The following is a 20882-nucleotide window of genomic DNA, read 5'->3' on the forward strand; positions in this document are numbered from 1 at the left end:
TCACCTCCGCGAATTACCGGCCGAGTACAGTCCGCTAATGACCAGACAGCAATGGACAGAAGCCTACTTGGAAGATAGAAGAGCAGCTCTCACTCACTTGGTTATAGACCATTGACCAGGGCTGACTTAGACAGGGAACATCATTTAATGAACTCTTAGAAGTGGACAGACAGTTGTGAAAAGCATTTTCTATGTACTGAGAAGTTGACCTATGATTATTTGCACTTAGCCATTGAGGGCCTTTTTGTGTTACATTAATGCAGTGTTGCAGACTTCATTTTTAAACAAGTTGCAAAGATAAGTAAACCTTTTTAATTCATTTGTCTGACTTTGTTACTAAATTTTTCGAGTGTTGTAGAACTTTCATTCTCCTGCCCTGTTACTTGACCTCAGGCATAGCTTGTGTAATAGTGGCAGGGAGTAATTGTCTTAGTGGTGTAATGCACCAGAAGCCATTTCACGAACTCACAAACTCAGCCTACTGTAACAACAGTGGCAACTTGGCCTCCACAGCAGTAGCAATGAGACCTTCACAAAACTGGCAATGAGGGTTTACAGAACTGGTGACAAGGGTTTGGCAAACTGGTGACAAGGGGTTACCACACCATCATCGTTAGTACACTTATTTGTCCAACTTAATGCTTCACATTCCAGAAGCTTTTCAACAAACTTGATTTTCATAATATCTGTCATATTAGACACAAAATTATCTCTGCAATGCTGCAGAAAATCTGCAGGATGTAAATTACCTTCACTTGAAAAGTTTTTCACTGGAATGTTGCAAAACATGGTACCAACACTGTTAACACAATTTTGATTAACTACATCACCAGACAATTCTTCAAATTTTTTACACAAACAGAAACACTATTTTCGAGGGTGCTAGTTTTGCTTTTACTTAATTTTGCATTTTCTGTGAGTTTGCTGTCTACTGTTTTCACCTGTTAACAAAACTGCATTCAACAAGCACCAGTTTGCTATCAACATTTGTTTTCAAAGTCCAAATTCGACTATTTACAGTTTTGTCAACAGTTTTCACTTCCTCATGCACATTTTTGAAAGCAATTTTGTTTTTCTTCCTATCTTCAGTGATCTCATCTTTGACATTTTTAACTTCTTTGTTAAAGTTACGTTCAATTTCTTTCATTTATAACTGAACAGATTCTATTCATACATCTAATCTACAATTTTTTTGATTAATATTGTTTATTTGAGCTGTATTTTTACCAATACAATCAAACAATGCTCAGGAGAGTTGTTTGATTGTATCGGTATTCGATAAGACTTTTAAATGACCAATTTCTGTTAACTGCTTCTTATTATAGAATAGAATAGAATATTTTTAATAGCCTTTCAGTATTTTTCATACAATTGGCTTCGTCAAAGTTTACAGAGGGTTTTAGTTTCAGTACGATATTCAAATAGTTACAGAAAGGGGAGAAAAGGAACTACAGACCTTTTCTTCAGCATTATGTAAAACAATGTTTTATACAGTAATTAAATACACACATAAGAAAAGAATCACAGTAAATAACTAGCTTATATAATATCAAAACATTTTCTTTCTAACTTAGGTAAAACATATATTTTGATGATTAGTTTCTAAGAATTCTTCAGTTGTATAGAATTTGTTGTTTTTTAGCCAGGTTTCCAATGTAATCTTATATTTATTTAGTGGTACTGTACGAGCTGAGCATGGTAACTTATTGAAAAATTTTATGCTTAAATACTTATAGTTATTATGGACTACAGCAAGTCTTGTGGAAGGCAAGTCCAGCAGGTGACTGTTTCTTGTACTGTGTGCATGCACATCACATCTCATGTTCAATTTTTTCATATTTTCTCTGGCAGATATTAGACAGTTATATATGTACATGCTTGGCACTGTCATTACGCCAAGAGATTTAAAATAATTTCTGCAGGGTTCTCTGGGTACTAACCCCCCCCCCCCCCCCCCCCCATGCACCTGATTGCTTTCTTCTGCCATTTGAAAATACATTCAGCCCCTGGGAAGTTACCCCAAAGCAATATTCCATATTGCAGTTGGGAATGAAAAAAAGCATAGTATGAGTGGAGTAGCAATTGTTTGCTCACACTGTTTCTTAATTTATACAATAAGAAAAGTACTCGTGCTAGTTTATTACATAGATAATTGGTGTGTCCTTCCCATGAGAGCTTTTGGTCTATGATTAGTCCAAGTAATTTCACTGTTTTGTTTTCATTTTTAGTTACTTTGAGATTAAATATTATTTCTTCTGTTTTTGTTTGATTTATGCACAGCTGGTTAGCCTGACACCAGTAATTATCCATTTGCATCATTTCTCTATTTTTGTCCAGTACACTCTGTAAGTTCTCTCCTGTACTTATTAATGTCATATCGTCAGCATATAGTATGTTCTTACACGGTATGTAATTCGAGAAGTCATTAACATAGACAATGAACAGAAAAGGTCCAAGAACAGAGCCTTGGGGTATTCCTCTTTCTATAGGGAGTATTTCTGACCTCTGCCTATTTGCATATACAAGTTGTAACCTATTGCTTGGATAAGATCTGAATAGTCGGAGTGTGTCATCTTCAATGCCATAGTATTTTAACTTTTTGATGAGTATGTCATATGACACCGTGTCAAAAGCTTTACTTAGGTCAATAAGTGTTCCAGACATTGATACCCTTTTTTCATACCCTTCATAAACATTGCTTACCAAAGCTTCTACTGCTTTTACAGTTGATAGGTGTGATCTGAAGCCAAACTGTTGTTCATTTAAAATTTTGTTGGTTTCAAAATACCTGTATATCTGCTTATGCACACAATTTTCTCCTAACTTGGATATGATTGGTACTATTGAAATGGGTCTGTAGTTATTTGGGAGGTTTCTTTCACTTTTTTTATACACAGGCAATGTAACTGTGAGCTTAAGACAGTCGGGGAATATTCCTTCATCGAGTACTCTGTTTGATAGTGAGAGAAGTGGCATTTCAATTTCTTTTGCTATACATTTAATGATGAGATTACTGAGTCCATAATAATCTTCTGTTTTGGAATTACTTAATTTGTTTATTGACTTATGAATATCATTTAATGTGATTCGGGTCCAAGTGAACTTCTCACTTCTTGTCTGTTTTGCACAAGTGAGCAATGCTTCTGCATCAGAGGCAGAATTGATGGGTGGGGTGGTGACGTTATTTACAAAATATTCATTGAGAATATTGCAGTCAATAGGGATACTCGTTTCTTTATTGGTATTATTTATTTCCCTTTTAATGACAGTCCAGGCAGCTTTACATTTATTTTTAGAATTTAAAATATATTCGTCAATTGCACAGCACTTACCATTTTTTATTTCTAATCTGTAAAGGTTTCTCATTTTAGTGTAATTTTCCTTGTCCCTATCACTGTTATGAGATTTGTCTTTCATAATCATCAGTAGTATTCTGAGTTTGTTAAGTTGTGGGGTGTACCACTTGTTAGTATTTTGTTGCTTATGAGTAATATTACTCTGGTACCTTTTGGTTACCAAGGGGCATGTCATTTCTACTATATGCTTGAGCTCTCTCAGGAAAATGGAAAAACATTTATTAATAGTTTTCTTGTTATCCATTACATGAGTCCAATCCATTTCTTTTAACTGGTTTATCATTTTGTTTACGTTGGATTCACCTAGAATTCTATATGTCACTTCTCTCTCTGCAGAACTGAAGGCTAACTTTTCTATTTGAAGCCATAGCCCTGCATGATCTGATATTCCTAATTCTATTACATCACATTGTATGGAGTCTCTCTGTACATTGCTAATTATGTTATCAAGGCGTGCGTTCAGTCTAGTGGGTTTTTCATTGAGACAGTAATAGTTTAATGACTTCAGAGTGCTAATCATACGAATTACATTTTTTCTCCTTGCCCTTATCTCTATGTTAATATCACCTACAATTACAATTCTATGCTGTCTATATTTTGACAACAATATTAAAGTATTAATTTTTTCTATAAATACTATCTCATCAGAGCCTGGGATTCGATAGATTGAGACAGTTACAGTTTTCTGTTCGTGCATTACCACACCAGCTACTTCTATTGTAGCTTCAAGGCATATTCTACTAAGGTCTATAACTGAGTAATGCAATTCAAGGTCACTTTTGACATATATTGAGACCCCACCGTGTGTAATACTTTTTCTGCAGTAGCTTGTAACCAATGAATATCCAAGAGGAACACACAAGTCTATTTCAGTGTCTTTCATCCAGTGTTCATTGATGCATAGAACACTGCAGTTGATTTTATCGAGCCAGTATTGTAATTCATTGATTTTACACCTAAGAGATTGTACATTTATATGAAGGAGGAGGAAACTGTCACTCCTACATAATGGTATTCTACTTTCACAGAACCTTCTGTATTCATTTATTTTCGCTACATGATCTAGGGTTTCACAATTATCTGAATGAATAGACTGCTGCAGTTTCCACTTAATGTGGTTTCTAACTTTCCTTCGTCTGTAATGTCGTTTTCTCTAAAAAAAAAAAAAAAAGGAGGTGTACAGTCATGCTCTGTGGGACTGTCTTTTAGGACAAGGCTGTTGCATGCTCGTATTTCATTTACAACTTTGTTTATCTCCTGACACAAAAATGTTTTCCCACGGTAATTTAGATGCTCACCATGGTCAGTGTCCAAATTTCCTTCAAGTCTGCTAAAGCCACTGCGTTACATTTAGCATAAATGGAACATAGTTGTTTGATTTTAATATTTGTTTTACGAATCTCTTTGTTAACATATGAATTATAGATCAAGTCATCTAAAAATTTTTTTAAACCTGTTATACACTATTTGGCTTCATTATGTGCTACATCATTTGCACCAGTCACACAAACAACAAAGTTACTGTCCCTTGTTGTATTCTTGTCTTCTGAGATGCCTTCAACAATATTTTCTGTCCTCACACCAGGTTTTACGATGCCAGTTGCATGAAGATCCGTATTCACATCCTGTAGAATATTTGCTAGCTTTCTTCCATGGCTGTCCGCTAGAAAAAGCACATTGTGTTTCTTTGTTCGCTGTTTCTGGCTGTTGGCGATGTTTTTGCAGCTCCTTACAATGTTTTTATCTTCACGTTGGGTGGCTTGTTCACTTTCAATGTTTATGGGGTTGCTGCTGCTTTCTGATAACACACTTAACTTGTTTGTGCACATGAGATTAGGTTTATTCCATGTATTTCGTTGTGAGCAAGGCACTTTTTTAGTCACTTTGTTTGGCGTTACACGAGAAATAGTTTTATTTTGTTTACACACTTTAGGCCACTGTTTTCACTTTGAAGGGCATTTGAGTTAGGCCTATTTACGCAGTTTTGACCGTTACTTTCGCTGGCATTTGAGTTCGGCCTATTTACACAATTTTGACCATTACTTTCACTGGAATACGTGTTTAAGTTGTTTATGCTCTTTTGGTGTTTATTGCTCGCAACCAATGTTTTTAACTCACGGTTTTCGTTCTCAAGTTTAGTAATATCTCAGTATATCAGCAACTAGCTGAAGACTTTTTAATTGTTCATTTAACTTTTCAGTTTCTCTTTTACCGTTATTACAAACACTATTTTTTACAACGTGGCTGTCGCTTTTTGTCTCGTTTATATTACTCACTTCTGCACTCGACGCGCTTTCCCTTAAATATTGTACAGCTTCCCAATCCGTTGTAGTTCCTACCTCTTTCGTCAGCTGAACATGTAAGGCTGACTCGCATGCTTCACAACAAAACTTAATTCGCTCTTTTGAATTTCTCACGAGACGTATTTCACTGTTGCTTAGACCAACACAATCACTGTGAAACTGTTTTCTACACCATAATCCACAGATCACGAATATTTCCGTGGTTTTTATTAATTTATTGCACTTAAAGACACGGTTTACTCTTGTCACTAGCCGCCATCTTGACAGGGGGTAGAAGTGCAATATACTGACCATAACAAAATCAGCTGCTACTATTCAGGATGTGAAATATGGTCAGGGTGTACACGATCCGGGAAAATCCCGGGAATTTTTTCATCCAGGAGAAAACCGGAAAAAACCCGGAAATTTTCTTAGAATTCCAGAAATTTTTCGTTGTGTGAGTTTTCAGTTAAATTTTTGTAATTTTGACTGGTAATAATCGATACTCTAACAAATGATATTACTGTATCGCGCTATTGCAGACTAATACTGCAACAATAAAATGTGAACGAGAAAAAAAAAGGAAAATAAAACATTAAGTGCAAAGGAAAAGTGCCATATACAACAAAACACAGTGCTCATACAAGCGTTTGCCAACAGCAAATCATTTAATTTTGCTGTATTTTTACCAACACAATCACATAACATTCCTGTTGACTGCTTGAATTTTGTGAACTGGTCATTACTCATTTTTATTAACTAATGCTTACTATCACTGATCATTTTTATTAACTGATCCTTATTATCACTGCTAATTTTGATTAATGGTGACAGCATGATACTTATGTCATTAACATCATCACGTTTTAATTCATCCCTTAGTTTTTGCTGTTACACAACTTCGTCACTAATATTTTCCTGTTCTTGTTTCACTACACTATTTAAGTCTCTCATATCTGTGTTATTTCCTATTGGTCCAGATTCTTCATTACTGTCATTGTTAATAATTACACAATGAAACACTTCACCAAAAAATAAGTAAATAAATAAAATATTTCCAGTACTTAACTTTGTTGTTGGATGTCAACGTTGTTAATTGTTCACCTCACTTTTTTTTCCATCTTTTTTTGCTTCTTGTTTGCAAAATCCTTTTTTGCTGTTATGTTGCTGTTTGATAGCTGCGGTTCATATCTGGCTGATTGTTCACATAAAATTTTCACAATATCTTTCAATCTGCAAAATGAAAAATAGTCCAACACAGTATTCACATTTCACTTCCAGAAAATCATGGGCAACGCCACCATATTCTGACCATCCCCAGCCTCTTGTTGTCCAGTGTTGAACTTAGATATGCTTGGAGTAAGTTAGTAATTTTGGCAGTTGGTCACATTTTCACAGCACTTGCCACCATGAGATAGTGACACACTGCAGTGAGTGACAGGGACAGTTGAATTTTAATTACCAGTTCTGTTAATAAAACATTACTCATATTTTTAGTTGCCCTTCTTTGTTGTACATTGATGGCTCCGTGTACTCCTCCTTTCTGTGATTCATCTTTCTATAATTGTGTCGAGGGTGATTGGGTTACTACTTCAATTACAATGTGAAATCTGATGGACTTTCTGCAGAATTACACATCTATTTTCAGTCATTTCACTTCACAATACAAATCAATAAAACACACACAACTCGTTCATCCTCACACTTCCGACTCACACAAGTTGCAACCAACTAAGGTTTTCCTCTAACAACCTGTAGCAAAGCCGTTACTATCATACATCGATCTATTTGTACAAAATAATATTTGGGGCATACATTTCATCAATAAAATACAATTAATTGTTTATCTTTTTGAGAAGTCCATAATCATCATTGTAATTATATTAAGTATTTGTAAACATTGACATTTAAACATTTTTGCATAGTTTTGTAGTAGTGGATTTTTGTTTTTTACCTTTTCATCATGGTATCATTCAGTTCATTTGATCAAATATTGGGTAGTACATTTATCTCCCTATAACCAGTTATGTTAGAAGGGACCCACACAACACACAGTGCTACTCTTGATGAGAATCCCACAGAAACCCACATGACCCTAGCTACACTCATGCTTGCTGCACAATAAATCCTCTGATGGAAAAATTTTGAGAGAACAATCTAATTATCCAAGAAGTTAGCAGATGCAGCAAAACCATTACAAAAGAATTTGGTGAAAGCTAGCAAGACAGCTCCCAGATCTTTATAAAGAGTTCAAAGTACTGTAAAACTTTTCAGTTAGCTTTAAATGTTAGAACTGTAAAATAGTACACCTCAAAAAGTAAAAACATGAAGTATCCTATGATGAACAATTCAGTGAGTCACAATTAAAACCAGTAAAGTCGTGCAAATAATTTCTTATAACAGCTGGTAGGGATATGAAATGGATCGGCTGCATAGACTGTCATAGGTAAACCACATGGCACACTTTGGTTCATTGGTAGAATACTAAGGAAATACAATGAGCCTGCAAAGATGATTGCTAACACAGACACATTTGCCTTATTTTACAGTAATTCTCAACTATGTGTGATCCGCACTAAATAGAACTAACATGAGATATTGAACATTTGGAAATAAGGGGAGCATGAATGGTCACTGTTGTTTTCTTCATTCCCATTTTTCTTTTTAGCCATGGAAAATTGGCATGTAGATGCTGAAAGAACTGAGCTAGCAAATGCTTAAAGATGGACACAAACTATCCCATGAAAGGCACTTAGTAAGTTTCAGGACCTAGAAATATGCAACTGCCTACATGTAATACAGGGAATGAACTGGTTTGAGGTGCACAGAAACATGTAATAGAAAACAGTTGCACTTGCTTTAACACACACACAGTTGTGACGAGACTGATAACTGAATATCAGTTACGAAAAGCAGTTGTCTGGGTAGATGGAGATGGGGATGGTCAGGGTAGGACACATGAGGCAAGGAGGTTGTAGCAGGGTTGTGAGAGGCAGGTCTTTCACAAAATGACTCAGTGGCTGCATAATAAATGATGACTAACTGACAACCTCAGCTGCTGACAGGTGTTGTTGTTATACCTCGATGTGGACAGCTGAAAATGTGTGCCCCGACCGGGACTCGAACCCGGGATCTCCTGCTTACATGGCAGACGCTCTAACCATCTGAGCCACCGAGGACACAGATGAATAGCGCGACTGCAGGGACTTATCCCTTGCACGCTTCCCGTGAGACTCACATTCCCAACTGTCCACAATTCTACATATGTATTGTACCTTATAGACATTTGCCCACCCACTCATTACTCGCGCACGCACTGGCGATTCCCGTAAGAGTTTGGGCAACCTGTGCGCATTCGCACAGACAAAGGTCAATGGCTGGGTAGCCTTTACTATATATACAAAGACAGTAACTTGTTCTCGAAAGAACAGTTATTGTTGATGATGTAGAATTGTGGACAGTTGGGAATGTGAGTCTCACGGGAAGCGTGCAAGGGATAAGTCCCTGCAGTCGCGCTATTCATCTGTGTCCTCGGTGGCTCAGATGGTTAGAGCGTCTGCCATGTAAGCAGGAGATCCCGGGTTCGAGTCCCGGTCGGGGCACACATTTTCAGCTGTCCACATCGAGGTATAACAACAACACCTGTCAGCAGCTGAGGTTGTCAGTTAGTCATCATTTATTTCAGGGAAAAGCTGCACGGTCATCAACAATAACTGTTCTTTCGAGAACAAGTTACTGTCTTTGTATATATGCTGCATAATAAGATGAACGGAGATCAGAGGTTAGAGCATATAAGGGGTAGAGAGGAAAAAAGGGAGAGAGAGAGAGAGAAGGGGCAGGAAGGCAAGGAATGGAAAGTGAGGTAGTGATGAAAAAGGAAGGAGAGGAGTAGACAGGTGAGAGAAGGAAAGAGCTAAGGTGAGATAGTGGGAAACAGATTAGTGGAGGTTTAGGAGAGGGGAACTGCAAGAATGAAGGATATGCTAGACACACAATTTCCACCTACATAGTTAAGAGAAATTTCTGTTGGAAGGGATATCCAAATGGCACACATAAAGTAGTTGTTAGTCATATTTGCAGATTTACAGGCTCACCACCATTTGGCAAGGGCCATTCATGCAAGTAGACAGTTGGTTGTCTATTTTGTTATTATACCCACAGGGAATGTTGCACAGTAACTGCAACATAGCTGGTATGTCACATGGCAGCTTTCACATGTCACCTGTCCTTTACAGTGATGGAAATGCCTCTGTCTTAACTGCAGTAGTAGAAGGTAGCAGGACACTTTCCATCTTGAGCAGACACTGAGTCATCAATCCTGGTCGATACTGATTCACACTATACCAACAACTCATCCTTGCATCACGCATTATTCCCTACCCCTTCTCCAGGCCCTCAACCCAGGGAACTGTGCCCTCAACAATCAATAGTCAGTGCCACCATAGCTGTGATTGTGTACCTTTGGATCTCAGTGTAGTTCTGTATGTTGATGAGTGTACTTGCTACTAGAACTAGTGTCAGAGATATTGAAAGCTACTGAACACATTGTTATGTTGAGCCTATACACCACACATCAGACTGCAGTATGTGAGTTATTACCTTTCCTTTTTTTACATATTGAAACAAAAATTAAAATACCTAATTTCATACAACAGTTTTCAAAACTGTTGAAGAATCATGTGATGAAAACATTTTGGGATTACATGTTGTTTTCAAGTTTCAAAAATGTACAATATCACCTTTTGTGTATAGATTGCATTGACATGTTACTTTTATTGACAAGTTGTTAAAAGTAGGCTTTTGACTTCATTTGCTCTTCTCGTGGTTCATACTGAAACAAATCATATTTTACACAGCGATACAGTCAGTATACCAGCAGTTTTTGTTATTCTCCTTGACAACTCTTGATAAAACTTACAAATGTTCAGGATGTAGCCATAATAAATAATTAATTTGCAGTGGAATGTAAAATGACTCATTCCATGTTATTATGATGTATCATACAAAATGATCCATGTAACATGAAACTAACCAACCAACCAACTTTCAGGTTGGTGATTGCTTTGCCATTACATAATTCTAAATTTCTTTAACAAGCACTACAGTAAAAATTAGCATTTATTTGGAACCAAAAAGTAAAGTATTTACTTGGCAGAATATCCATGGCAGCTCAGATATGCATACTGGATCAAAACCCAAAGTTGAACCTTCACCCTGATACTATTCAGCATTTCTAGGATATCTGATTTCAGACATCAGTTCAGCAGCAATACATAACAGTCATAAGCATCCAACACTAAGCACAGTTCTGCATTTCAATTATTGTATCAAGCCCTTGGAAGTTAAATACTATTTATCTAGTTTTTAACTGGATATAACAAAAAAATCTATTCACTAAATGGTGGCAGGAGACACACACACAAGTTAATTAAATGTGCATACTTTCAGAAGCAGTGGCTCCTTCTTCTAGTAGAAGGGCTGAAGGGGGAAGGGAGAGGGATGAAGGAAAAGAACTGGAAACTTTTAGAAACTAGGGAGAGTTACAAAAAAGTCACCCAGAACCCCAGGTCAGGGGATACTTACCAGACTTGCTTCTCATCCCTTGATCTGCGGTTCTGGATGACCAGTCCTTTCCCTTTATCCTTCCTTCTTCCCCTTCATCTCTTCAGCCAGCAAGAGGAGGCACTGTCTCCAAAAGCTTGTATATTTTGTCGACTACTGCGTGTGTTCTCCTGCCACCACTTGGTGAGTAGATTTTTTTTTTTTTGTCTATCCTTTTATATTATATTTTCAAAAATTGATTATTTTTGTTGATTTTTTTAAGTCTATATTACACTGTTAATGCACACACATACCTAGCTATAACTATCTTCTCTGGGTACTGACACTACCACTGCCTTCACACTTAAATGATATTTAATGATGAAACAAACATCTTGATCTCTCCCCTTGACTATTGTGAGTAATATGTTAAAAGCCACACCTAAAATAAAAGTCTTACTGTCAGATGTTGTTGCCATTTTTGATGGTGTTCTGTCTTGCAGCTGGAAAATCAAGTGACATTTTGCAGAAAGTTGATCTTGATATAGTAGATAACGAAATGTGCAATAACTTATGGAAAAGTCTTGGCAAGATCACATCTCTGCCTCATGGAATTGCACCATCAATGTTATGTGCCGGCGTCAGTGCAGGAGACAAAGACACTTGTCAGGTATGCTACTGTAATATGCTTTACTTCTGCATGTATGAAACTTCAAACCCAGGTATTCTATTATGTTTGCAGTGTGTAATAGATCTGTTAATGTAGTTAGGACTTCAATGAATAAAAATTGAATTACAAGTGACAGTTTTCTTTGTAGAGTTCTCTCTCTCTCTCTCTCTCTCTCTCTCTCTCTCTCTCACACACACACACACACACACACACACACACACACACACACACACACACACACATGTTTAGTATTTGGTTCAACGGCTGAACAAGTGTCACAGATTACACATGAAAATATCTTGAAGAGACTAAAGGAAACGGTACTATCTATCTAAACAGACATTGTACAAGGTTGCACTTCAGCTGTTGTTTACCTGTATTTATTTAATTATTCATGATGTCATGGTTGTGGTACACCACATCAAGAAAATTATTAATTAGAGCAGGGCTTCACAACATACGTGCTCGCGGAGCAAGCTGTGAGCAGCCAGGCGCGAGCACGGAGCAGCGCGAGCACGCTACCCCCACTAGCGGACCAGAGCGGAGAGTGGGGAGAGTCATGTGGGGCACACACCAGCTGCCGCCAGTCAATGTAAATCTGCGGCCACCTGCAGGGATATCACTCACGAATTATTACTGCGACAAATGAAACTAATAACGGAGAATGTACACGTGCCACATAATTTTATTAGCTTAGTGTATGCCTCTACATTCGTATTAATTTGTGAACTGTTACACAATAAAAGGTGTCACTGAAGTGTGAGGTTCTCAGTTATCTTGTACTTTCTGCCCTTTACAATTGCGTCTATGTTCGGAGTAATTGTTCTTGTGCACTGTAGGCGCAGCGTGCACTTTAAATTTCGATCAGACAATGCGTTTCTCAGGCGCGTCCTGTTACATTTCATTCCAGAGAACAGTTGTTCACAAACATACGTGGAACCAAACATTGATATTATTGTAGCCGCCAGTTTGTGCAAACGAGGAGATCTATCCTGAGGGTAGTGTCTGCCGAATTCCAAAATGTTTTTCTTGTTCTGAAATTTGTCTCTGTATTCTCTGTCACACTGCAGGTCAATAAGTTCTGGTTGCAGCTCAGGACGAATCTCTTCAATATTCGCTGAATATGGAGAGGAGAACAGATCAAAATCACTGTCTAGTGCTGTCAGATCTTGAAAGCGTTGATCAAATTCTTCCTTAAGGGCAACTAAACTATGTGAATAACGTTCACAGTCTTTGTGAACATCTTGCATGGATGATAATTTAGGAAAATGAGCTAGATTTCCTGTTTCCAGCTGACCCACCCAAAGTGTCAGTTTCATTTTAAAAGCTCGTATTCGATCTATGAAATGAGTAATTAGCAGATCTTTACCTTGCAGTGAAATGTTCAAAGCATTCAGATGGCTAGTTAAATCTGCTAAGAACGCAAGATCACATTTCCATGAAGGCTCTTTCAATTCAGGAACACACACGTTATTTATTCCCATGAACATATTTATCTCATGTAATAGGGAAAAAATCAATTTAATAATTCGCCATGACTAAGCCAGCGGACCTCGCTGTAATAAGGCAGGCTACCATACTGGCTTTCTACATCCTCTAGAAAGCTTTTAAATTGCCTGTGTTGTAGCCCATGCTTCCTTATATAATTGGTTGTACGAAGAACAACACTCATCACATTTTTTAGAGTGATACTCTTTGCACATAAGTTTTCCTGGTGGATCACACAGTGAACGCCCCTTACTTCATTCGGCACGGTCAGTTTTTTCATTTTCTCCTTCAACAGCGCAATGAAACCTGATTTGTTCCCTGTCATCGCTGGTGCACCGTCTGTAGACACTGAAACTATATACAATCCTATATTTTCAACACTTTCTTCAACACTACTTAAAATATCACCTCCGGTTGTAGTGTTCTTCATGGCTACTACATCGAGGAGCTCCTCCCTCACCTGAAGATCTCTATTAACACCTCTAATAAATATGACAAGCTGCGCTGTTCCAGTGATATCAACACTTTCGTCCAGAGCTAGAGAATACACCATAAAATCTTTACAGATATTTGCAAGCTGGCTCTGTACGTCGTCTGCCATGTCCTGTATGCGATGCATAATGGTCATGTTAGATAATGGCACAATCCGAAACTGTTCAACTTGAGATGGACGAAAATGTTCCGCTGCAACTACCAAACATTCTTTTATTAAATCGCCATCAGTGAAGGGGCGCAGGAATTTTGCTAAAAGCAAAGCAATTTTGTAATTCACTCTGAGAGCTGCCTCAGTTGATTTTTCTTCGTCGTCCAGATCTTCTTCGGATAGCTTCCTTTTAAGTTCAATAACTTCTTGTGCACGATCTGGTCCATCACATTTTCCACTTCCGTAGTCTTTCGCGTGGTACGACATATAATATCACTGATAATTAAATTTCCTAAAACAATTCAGCGTTTTGTGACGTACTAAACATTTTGCAACACCATCTTTTACTGTAAAGAGATACAATTCCTCCCAATGGGGGTTGAACTGCGAAAGCATGGTTGGGGTTACACAACGGCGACTTGACATGATTCGTAACCCGCGAAGTGACTGTTATAGCTGATCGTAGTACTTTAAACGTTACACAGTCGGCGCGAATTCAATAGGCACGCTGCGGCCCTGTTCAAACGTGCGCGCGCATTTCCCCTCCCTCCCCTCCCTCCCTACTCGACGACCTTGCACTTGCTCGCGAGCACGTGCCTGAGCAGGCGCGAGTACTCGCGCTCAAAACCGGCCCGTTGTTAAGCCCTGATTAGAGGAAAATAAGAACCCTTACCACGCATCAGAAAACAGAAGTACAAACAAAATTTGATGCAAATACCAACCTCTGGTGCCAGATGTTGCTCTAGCCAATGAGCTAGTGACTAATTGGGGGGGAATAAAAATGCTCAGATATGAGGAGAGAAGTTTCCTGGAATACATTAAATTCATTATTGACCATTAAAATTTTATCACCATGAAAACAACATCAAAAACATGTAAAGTGTACTACATACTTGGATATAAAGATTATTAGCATTTCAGTGCACGATAAAAATTGGTAGGAGTAATGCCATCCACATTTTGCGTATTAGGAAAAATCTCACAGAAGGTTTCTCATTTTCAAATTGCATTTAAGTGTTGATTGTTTCCGAAAACATCGTGTTATGCCTTGTGCAAGAAAGACAAAAATATATCATGTGATGGAATTCAAATTCAACAGTACCAATTGTTGTCTGTCAAGACTGCATAGTGTGACTGCTTGTTGGCATTAGTCAGTCAGTCAGGCAGCAGTAGCTGACCGCGACAGATGCAGCAACTGATAAGTAAACCGCTTTTGTGACATTTATGAGTTCCTAACCAGGAGCGAATTTTATTATATCATCTGTGTGCTTTAATAGTTTAGTTTCTTGAGTTTATGTGTGTAAATTTAAAATCTAATAGCCACAGGTCTCGCATTTTTGTTTGTGTCAGAAAGTAAACCAATTTTGTGATATACAGGGTGATTCAAAAAGAATACCACAACTTTAAAAATGTGTATTTAATGAAAGAAACATAATATAACCTTCTGTTATACATCATTACAAAGAGTATTTAAAAAGGTTTTTTTTCACTCAAGAACAAGTTCAGAGATGTTCAATATGGCCCCCTCCAGACACATGAGCAATATCAACCCGATACTCCAACTCGTTCCACACTCTCTGTAGCATATCAGGCGTAACAGTTTGAATAGCTGCTGTTATTTCTCGTTTCAAATCATCAATGGTGGCTGGGAGAGGTGGCCGAAACACCATATCCTTAACATACCCCCATAAGAAGAAATCGCAGGGGGTAAGATCAGGGCTTGTTGGAGGCCAGTGATGAAGTGCTCTGTCACGGGCTGCCTGGCGGCCGATCCATCGCCTCGGGTAGTTGACGTTCAGGTAGTTACGGACAGATAAGTGCCAATGTGGTGGCGCTCCATCCTGCTGAAATATGAATTGTTGTGCTTCTTGTTCGAGCTGAGGGAACAGCCAATTCTCTAACATCTCCAGATACTGTAGTCCAGTTACAGTAGCACCTTCGAAGAAAAAGGGACCAAAAACTTTATTGGCTGAAATGGCACAGAAAACGTTCACCTTAGCCGAGTCACGTTCATACTGAGTTGTTTCCCGCGGATTCTCAATGCCCCATATACAGACATTGTGACGGTTGACTTTCCCGTTAGTGTGGAAAGTTGCTTCATCACTAAACACAATCTTTGAAACGAAAGATTCATCTGTTTCCATTTGAGCAAGGATAAAATCACAGAAATCGATTCTTTTAATCTTATCAGTTGCAGACAGTGCTTGAACCAATTTCAGACGATAAGGTTTCATAACTAACCTTTTTCGTAGGACTCTCCATACAGTTGATTGTGGAATTTGCAGCTCTCTACTAGCTCTGCGAGTCGATTTTCCTGGGCTGCGAACAAATGCTTGCTGGATGTGTGCTACATTTTCATCACTCGTTCTCGGCCTTCCAGAACTTTTCCCTTTGCACAAACACCCATTCTCTGTAAACTGTTTATACCAACGTTTAATACACCACCTATCAGGAGATTTAACACCATACTTCGTTCGAAATGCACGCTGAACAACTGTCGTCGATTCACTTCTGCCGTACTCAATAACACAAAAAGCTTTCTGTTGAGCGGTCGCCATCTTAGCATCAACTGACACTGACGCCTAGTCAACAGCGCCTCAAGCGAACAAATGTACAACTAAATGAAACTTTATAGCTTCCTTAATTCGCTGACAGATAGTGCTTAGCTCTGCCTTTTGTTGTTGCAGAGTTTTAAATTCCTAAAGTTGTGGTATTCTTTTTGAATCACCCTGTATTACAAGTCCCTTATCAGGGTAAAATTATTTAGTTTCACCTGAGTGCTTCAGTAGCTAGGTTCTTGAATATCTGCGTATTACTAGACACAGTTTGTGCGTTTTTGTCAGGGTCTACAGTAGAGTTGTGCAGCATGTGCTGATAGTCAGTTTATCTGCATAGTTTAGTTTTCCACAGTCTTTGGTATGGACAGGGACTGCGATAGTTGTGTGTGGATGCGAGCAGAGTTTGTGACACTTTGCTCTCAGCTTCAGGCTGTGATGGCTTCAGTTACACAGCTTGAGGCTGCAGTAGATGGGCACCACTGTTGTGGGCCGGCCGTGGGGATCGAACTGACGTCCAGCGCATTAGAGTCCTCTGACCCGTCCTCACTGGTGGCCAACCCAGTTACTGTTCAAACTGAGGCTGACCCCTCACATTGGTCGAGTGGTAGGTCACCCCGGGGCAAAGCAGGCGGTGAAAGACTTCCCAGGCGGTGGCACATAAGGCCTCCCCGGTTTGTCTGACAAACAGGTTCCAGGTGCTGTCTGTGGCTGACACTGTCACTGGGCCGAATGCTGTCGCCTGTCCTGTTTCAGAGTAAACCACTCAGCCTGCAAGATCCAGGCAATTGTAGACGGTGGGACTATTGGTAGTTGGGAGCTCCAACGTTAGGTGCATTATGGAGTCCCTTACAAGGAGGGTAAGAAAACCAATGTGCACTCCGTGTGCTTACTGGGTAGAGTCATTCCAGATGTGGAAAGGGTCCTCCTGGATCCCATGAAGAGCACAGGGTGCAGCCAACTGCAGCTGATTACTCATGTTCGTACCGATGATGTGTGTCACTTTGGATCAGAAGAGATTCTCTCTGGTTTCGAGTGGCTAACAGAAGTGGTAAAGACTGCCAGTCTTGCTTCGAAGATGAAAGCAAAGCTGACCATTTGCAGCATACTCAGCAGCACCAATTGCGGACCTCTGGTACAGAGCTGAGTGGAGGGTCTGAATCAGAGGCTCAGACAGTTCTGCAACCGTGCAGGCTGCAGATTCCTCGACTTGCGCCAAACGGTGGTTGGGTTTCGGGTTCCGCTGAATAGGTCAGGTGTCCACTATATGCAGGAGGTGGCTACACAGGTAGCAGGGGCTGTGTGGTGCTGACTTGGACGATTTTTAGGTTAGAGGGTCTTGGGAAAACACAAGATGGGTTACAGTCACAAAGGGTGCAGGCTGAACACAGGAAGAACACAGATACAGCAACCATTGGTATAACAGTTGTAAATTGTCATAGCTGTGTTGGGAAAGTACCAGAGCTCCAAGCACTAATAGAAAGCACTGATGCTCAAATCGTTATAGGCACTGAAAGCTGGCTAAAGCCGGACACAAGGTCAGCCGAAATTTTTGCGAAGAACTTAATGGTGTTCCAAAAAGACAGGCTAAATACAGTTGGCGGTGGCATGTTTGTTGCTGTTAGAAGTAGTTTAACTTGACGTGAAATTGAAATAGATACTTCCTGTGAGTTAGAATGGGCAGAGGTCATTATTGGCAACCGGAATAAAACAATAATTCGATCCTTTTACCGACCTCCCAGTTCAAATGATACAGTTGCTGAAAGGTTTAAAGAAAAACTTGAGTTTGATTTCATACACGTACCCGACTCATACAATAATAGTTGGTGGTGACTTTAATTTACCCTTGATATGTTGGCAAAAATACATGTTTAATTCTGGAGGTATGCATAAAATGTCATCCGAAATTGTGCTAAACGCATTCTCTGAAAATTATTTCGAGCAGTTAGTTCATGAGCCCACGCGAATAGTAAACGGTTGTGAAAACACACTTGACCTCTTAGCAACAAATAATCCTGAGTTAATAACCAGCATCAAAGCCGATATAGGGATTACTGAACACAGGGTTGTCATAGCGAGACTGAATATTGTAATCCCCAAATCCTCGAAAAATAAGCGAAACATATACCTATTCAAAAAAGCAGATAAAAATTCACTTGACGCCTTCCTGAGAGACAATCTCCACTCATTCCAAATTAGTAATATAAGTGTAGACCAGATGTGGCTTAAATTCAAAGAAACAGTATCGGCAGCAATTGAGAGGTTTATTCCAAATAAACTAACAAATGACGGACCTGATCCTCCTTGGTACACAAAACGGGTTAGAACACTGTTGCAGAAACAACGAAACAAACATGCCAAATTCAAACAGACGCAAAATCCCCAAGAATGGCAATCCTTTACAGAAGTTCGAAACTTAGCGCAGAGTTCAATACAAGACGTCTATAACAGTTTCCACAACGAAACTTTGTCTTGACACCTGGCAGAAAATCCAAAGAGGTTCTGGTCGTATGTGAAGTATGTTAGCAGCAAGAAACAATCAGTGCCTTCTCTGTGTGATAACAATGGAGATACTATCGAAGAAAGTGCTGCCAAAGCAGGTTTACTAAACGCAGCCTTCCGAAATGCTTTCACAAAAGAAGATGAAGTAAATATTCCAGAATTCGAATCGGGAACAGCTTCCAACATGAGTAATGTGGAAGTAAATATCCTCGGAGTAGTGAAGCAACTCAAATCACTTAATAAAATCAAGTCTTCTGGTCCAGACTGTATACCAATTAGGTTCCTTTCAGAGTATGCTGACGCATTAGCTCCATACTTAACAATCATATAGAACCGTTTGCTCGACGAAAGATCCATACCCAAAGACTGCAAAGTTGCACAGGTCACACCAATATTCAAGAAAAGTAGTAGGAGTAATCCACTAAATTACAGGCCCATATCGTTATCAGGAGAAAGAAAACTGGCGTTCTACGGATCGGAGCGTGGAATGTCAGATCCCTTAATCGGGCAGGTAGATTAGAAAATTTAAAAAGGGAAATGGATAGGTTAAAGTTAGATATAGTGGGAAGTAGTGAAGTTCGGTGGCAGGAAGAACAAGACTTTTGGTCGGGTGATTACAGGGTTATAAATACAAAATCAAATAGGGGTAATGCAGGAGTAGGTTTAATAATGAATAAAAAAATTGGAGTGTGGGTTAGCTACTACAAACAGCATAGTGAACGCATTATTGTGGCCAAGATAGACACAAAGCCCACGCCTACTACAGTAGTACAAGTTTATATGCCAACTAGCTCTGCAGATGATGAAGAAATTGATGAAATGTATGACGAGATAAATGAAATTATTCAGGTAGTGAAGGGAGACGATAATTTAATAGTCATGGGTGACTGGAATTCGACAGTAGGAAAAGGGAGAGATGGAAACCAAGTAGGTGAATATGGATTGGGGGGAAGAAATGAAAGAGGAAGCCGCCTTGTAGAATTTTGCACAGAGCATAACTTAATCATAGCTAACACTTGGTTCAAGAATCATAAAAGAAGGTTGTATACCTGGAAGAATCCTGGAGATACTAAAAGGTATCAGATAGATTATATAATGGTAAGACAGAGATTTAGGAACCAGGTTTTAAATTGTAAGACATTTCCAGGGGCAGATGTGGATTCTGACCACAATCTATTGGTTATGAACTGCAGATTGAAACTGAAGAAACTGCAAAAAGGTGGGAATTTAAGGAGATGGGACCTGGATAAACTGAAAGAACTAGAGGTTGTAGAGAGTTTCAGGGAGAGCATAAGGGAACAATTGACAGGAATGGGGGAAAGAAATACAGTAGAAGAAGAATGGGTAGCTCTGAGGGATGAAGTAGTGAAGGCAGCAGACGATCAAGTAGGTAAAAAGATGAGGGCTAATAGAAATCCTTGGGTAACAGAAGAAATATTGAATTTAATTGATGAAAGGAGAAAGTATAAAAATGCAGTAAATGAAGCAGGCAAAAAGGAATACAAACGTCTCAAAAATGAGATCGACGGGAAGTGCAAAATGGCTAAGCAGGGATGGCTAGAGGACAAATGTAAGGATGTAGAGGCTTATCTCACTAGGGGTAAGATAGATACTGCCTACAGGAAAATTAAAGAGACCTTTGGAGAGAAGAGAACGACTTGTATGAATATCAAGAGCTCAGATGGCAACCCAGTTATAAGCAAAGAAGGGAAGGCAGAAAGGTGGAAGGAGTATATAGAGGGTTTATACAAGGGCGATGTACTTGAGGACAATATTATGGAAATGGAAGAAGATGTAGATGAAGACGAAATGCAAGATAAGATACTGCGTGAAGAGTTTGACAGA

At 39.0% G+C, this 20882-nt stretch overlaps 1 protein-coding gene and 2 non-coding genes across 3 annotated transcripts in view; 2 read left to right on the forward strand and 1 right to left on the reverse strand.

Annotated features, from left to right (window-relative positions):
* The window catches only part of LOC126234299 (serine protease snake-like), an 83562-nt gene that overhangs the window by 42391 nt on the left and 20289 nt on the right, over window positions 1–20882 (forward strand). The window contains exon 4 of the mRNA XM_049942985.1: window positions 11683–11849. Coding sequence (XP_049798942.1) covers window positions 11683–11849 — 167 coding nt within the window. The remainder of the gene's footprint in view (window positions 1–11682; window positions 11850–20882) is intronic.
* Trnat-ugu (transfer RNA threonine (anticodon UGU)) lies at window positions 8744–8817 on the reverse strand. Its single transcript has one exon. It is a non-coding gene; the product is annotated as a tRNA-Thr (tRNA).
* On the forward strand, window positions 9167–9240 carry Trnat-ugu (transfer RNA threonine (anticodon UGU)). Its single transcript has one exon. It is a non-coding gene; the product is annotated as a tRNA-Thr (tRNA).

Source organism: Schistocerca nitens, chromosome 2, assembly GCF_023898315.1.
Source record: "Schistocerca nitens isolate TAMUIC-IGC-003100 chromosome 2, iqSchNite1.1, whole genome shotgun sequence".
Classification (NCBI taxonomy): domain Eukaryota; kingdom Metazoa; phylum Arthropoda; class Insecta; order Orthoptera; family Acrididae; genus Schistocerca; species Schistocerca nitens.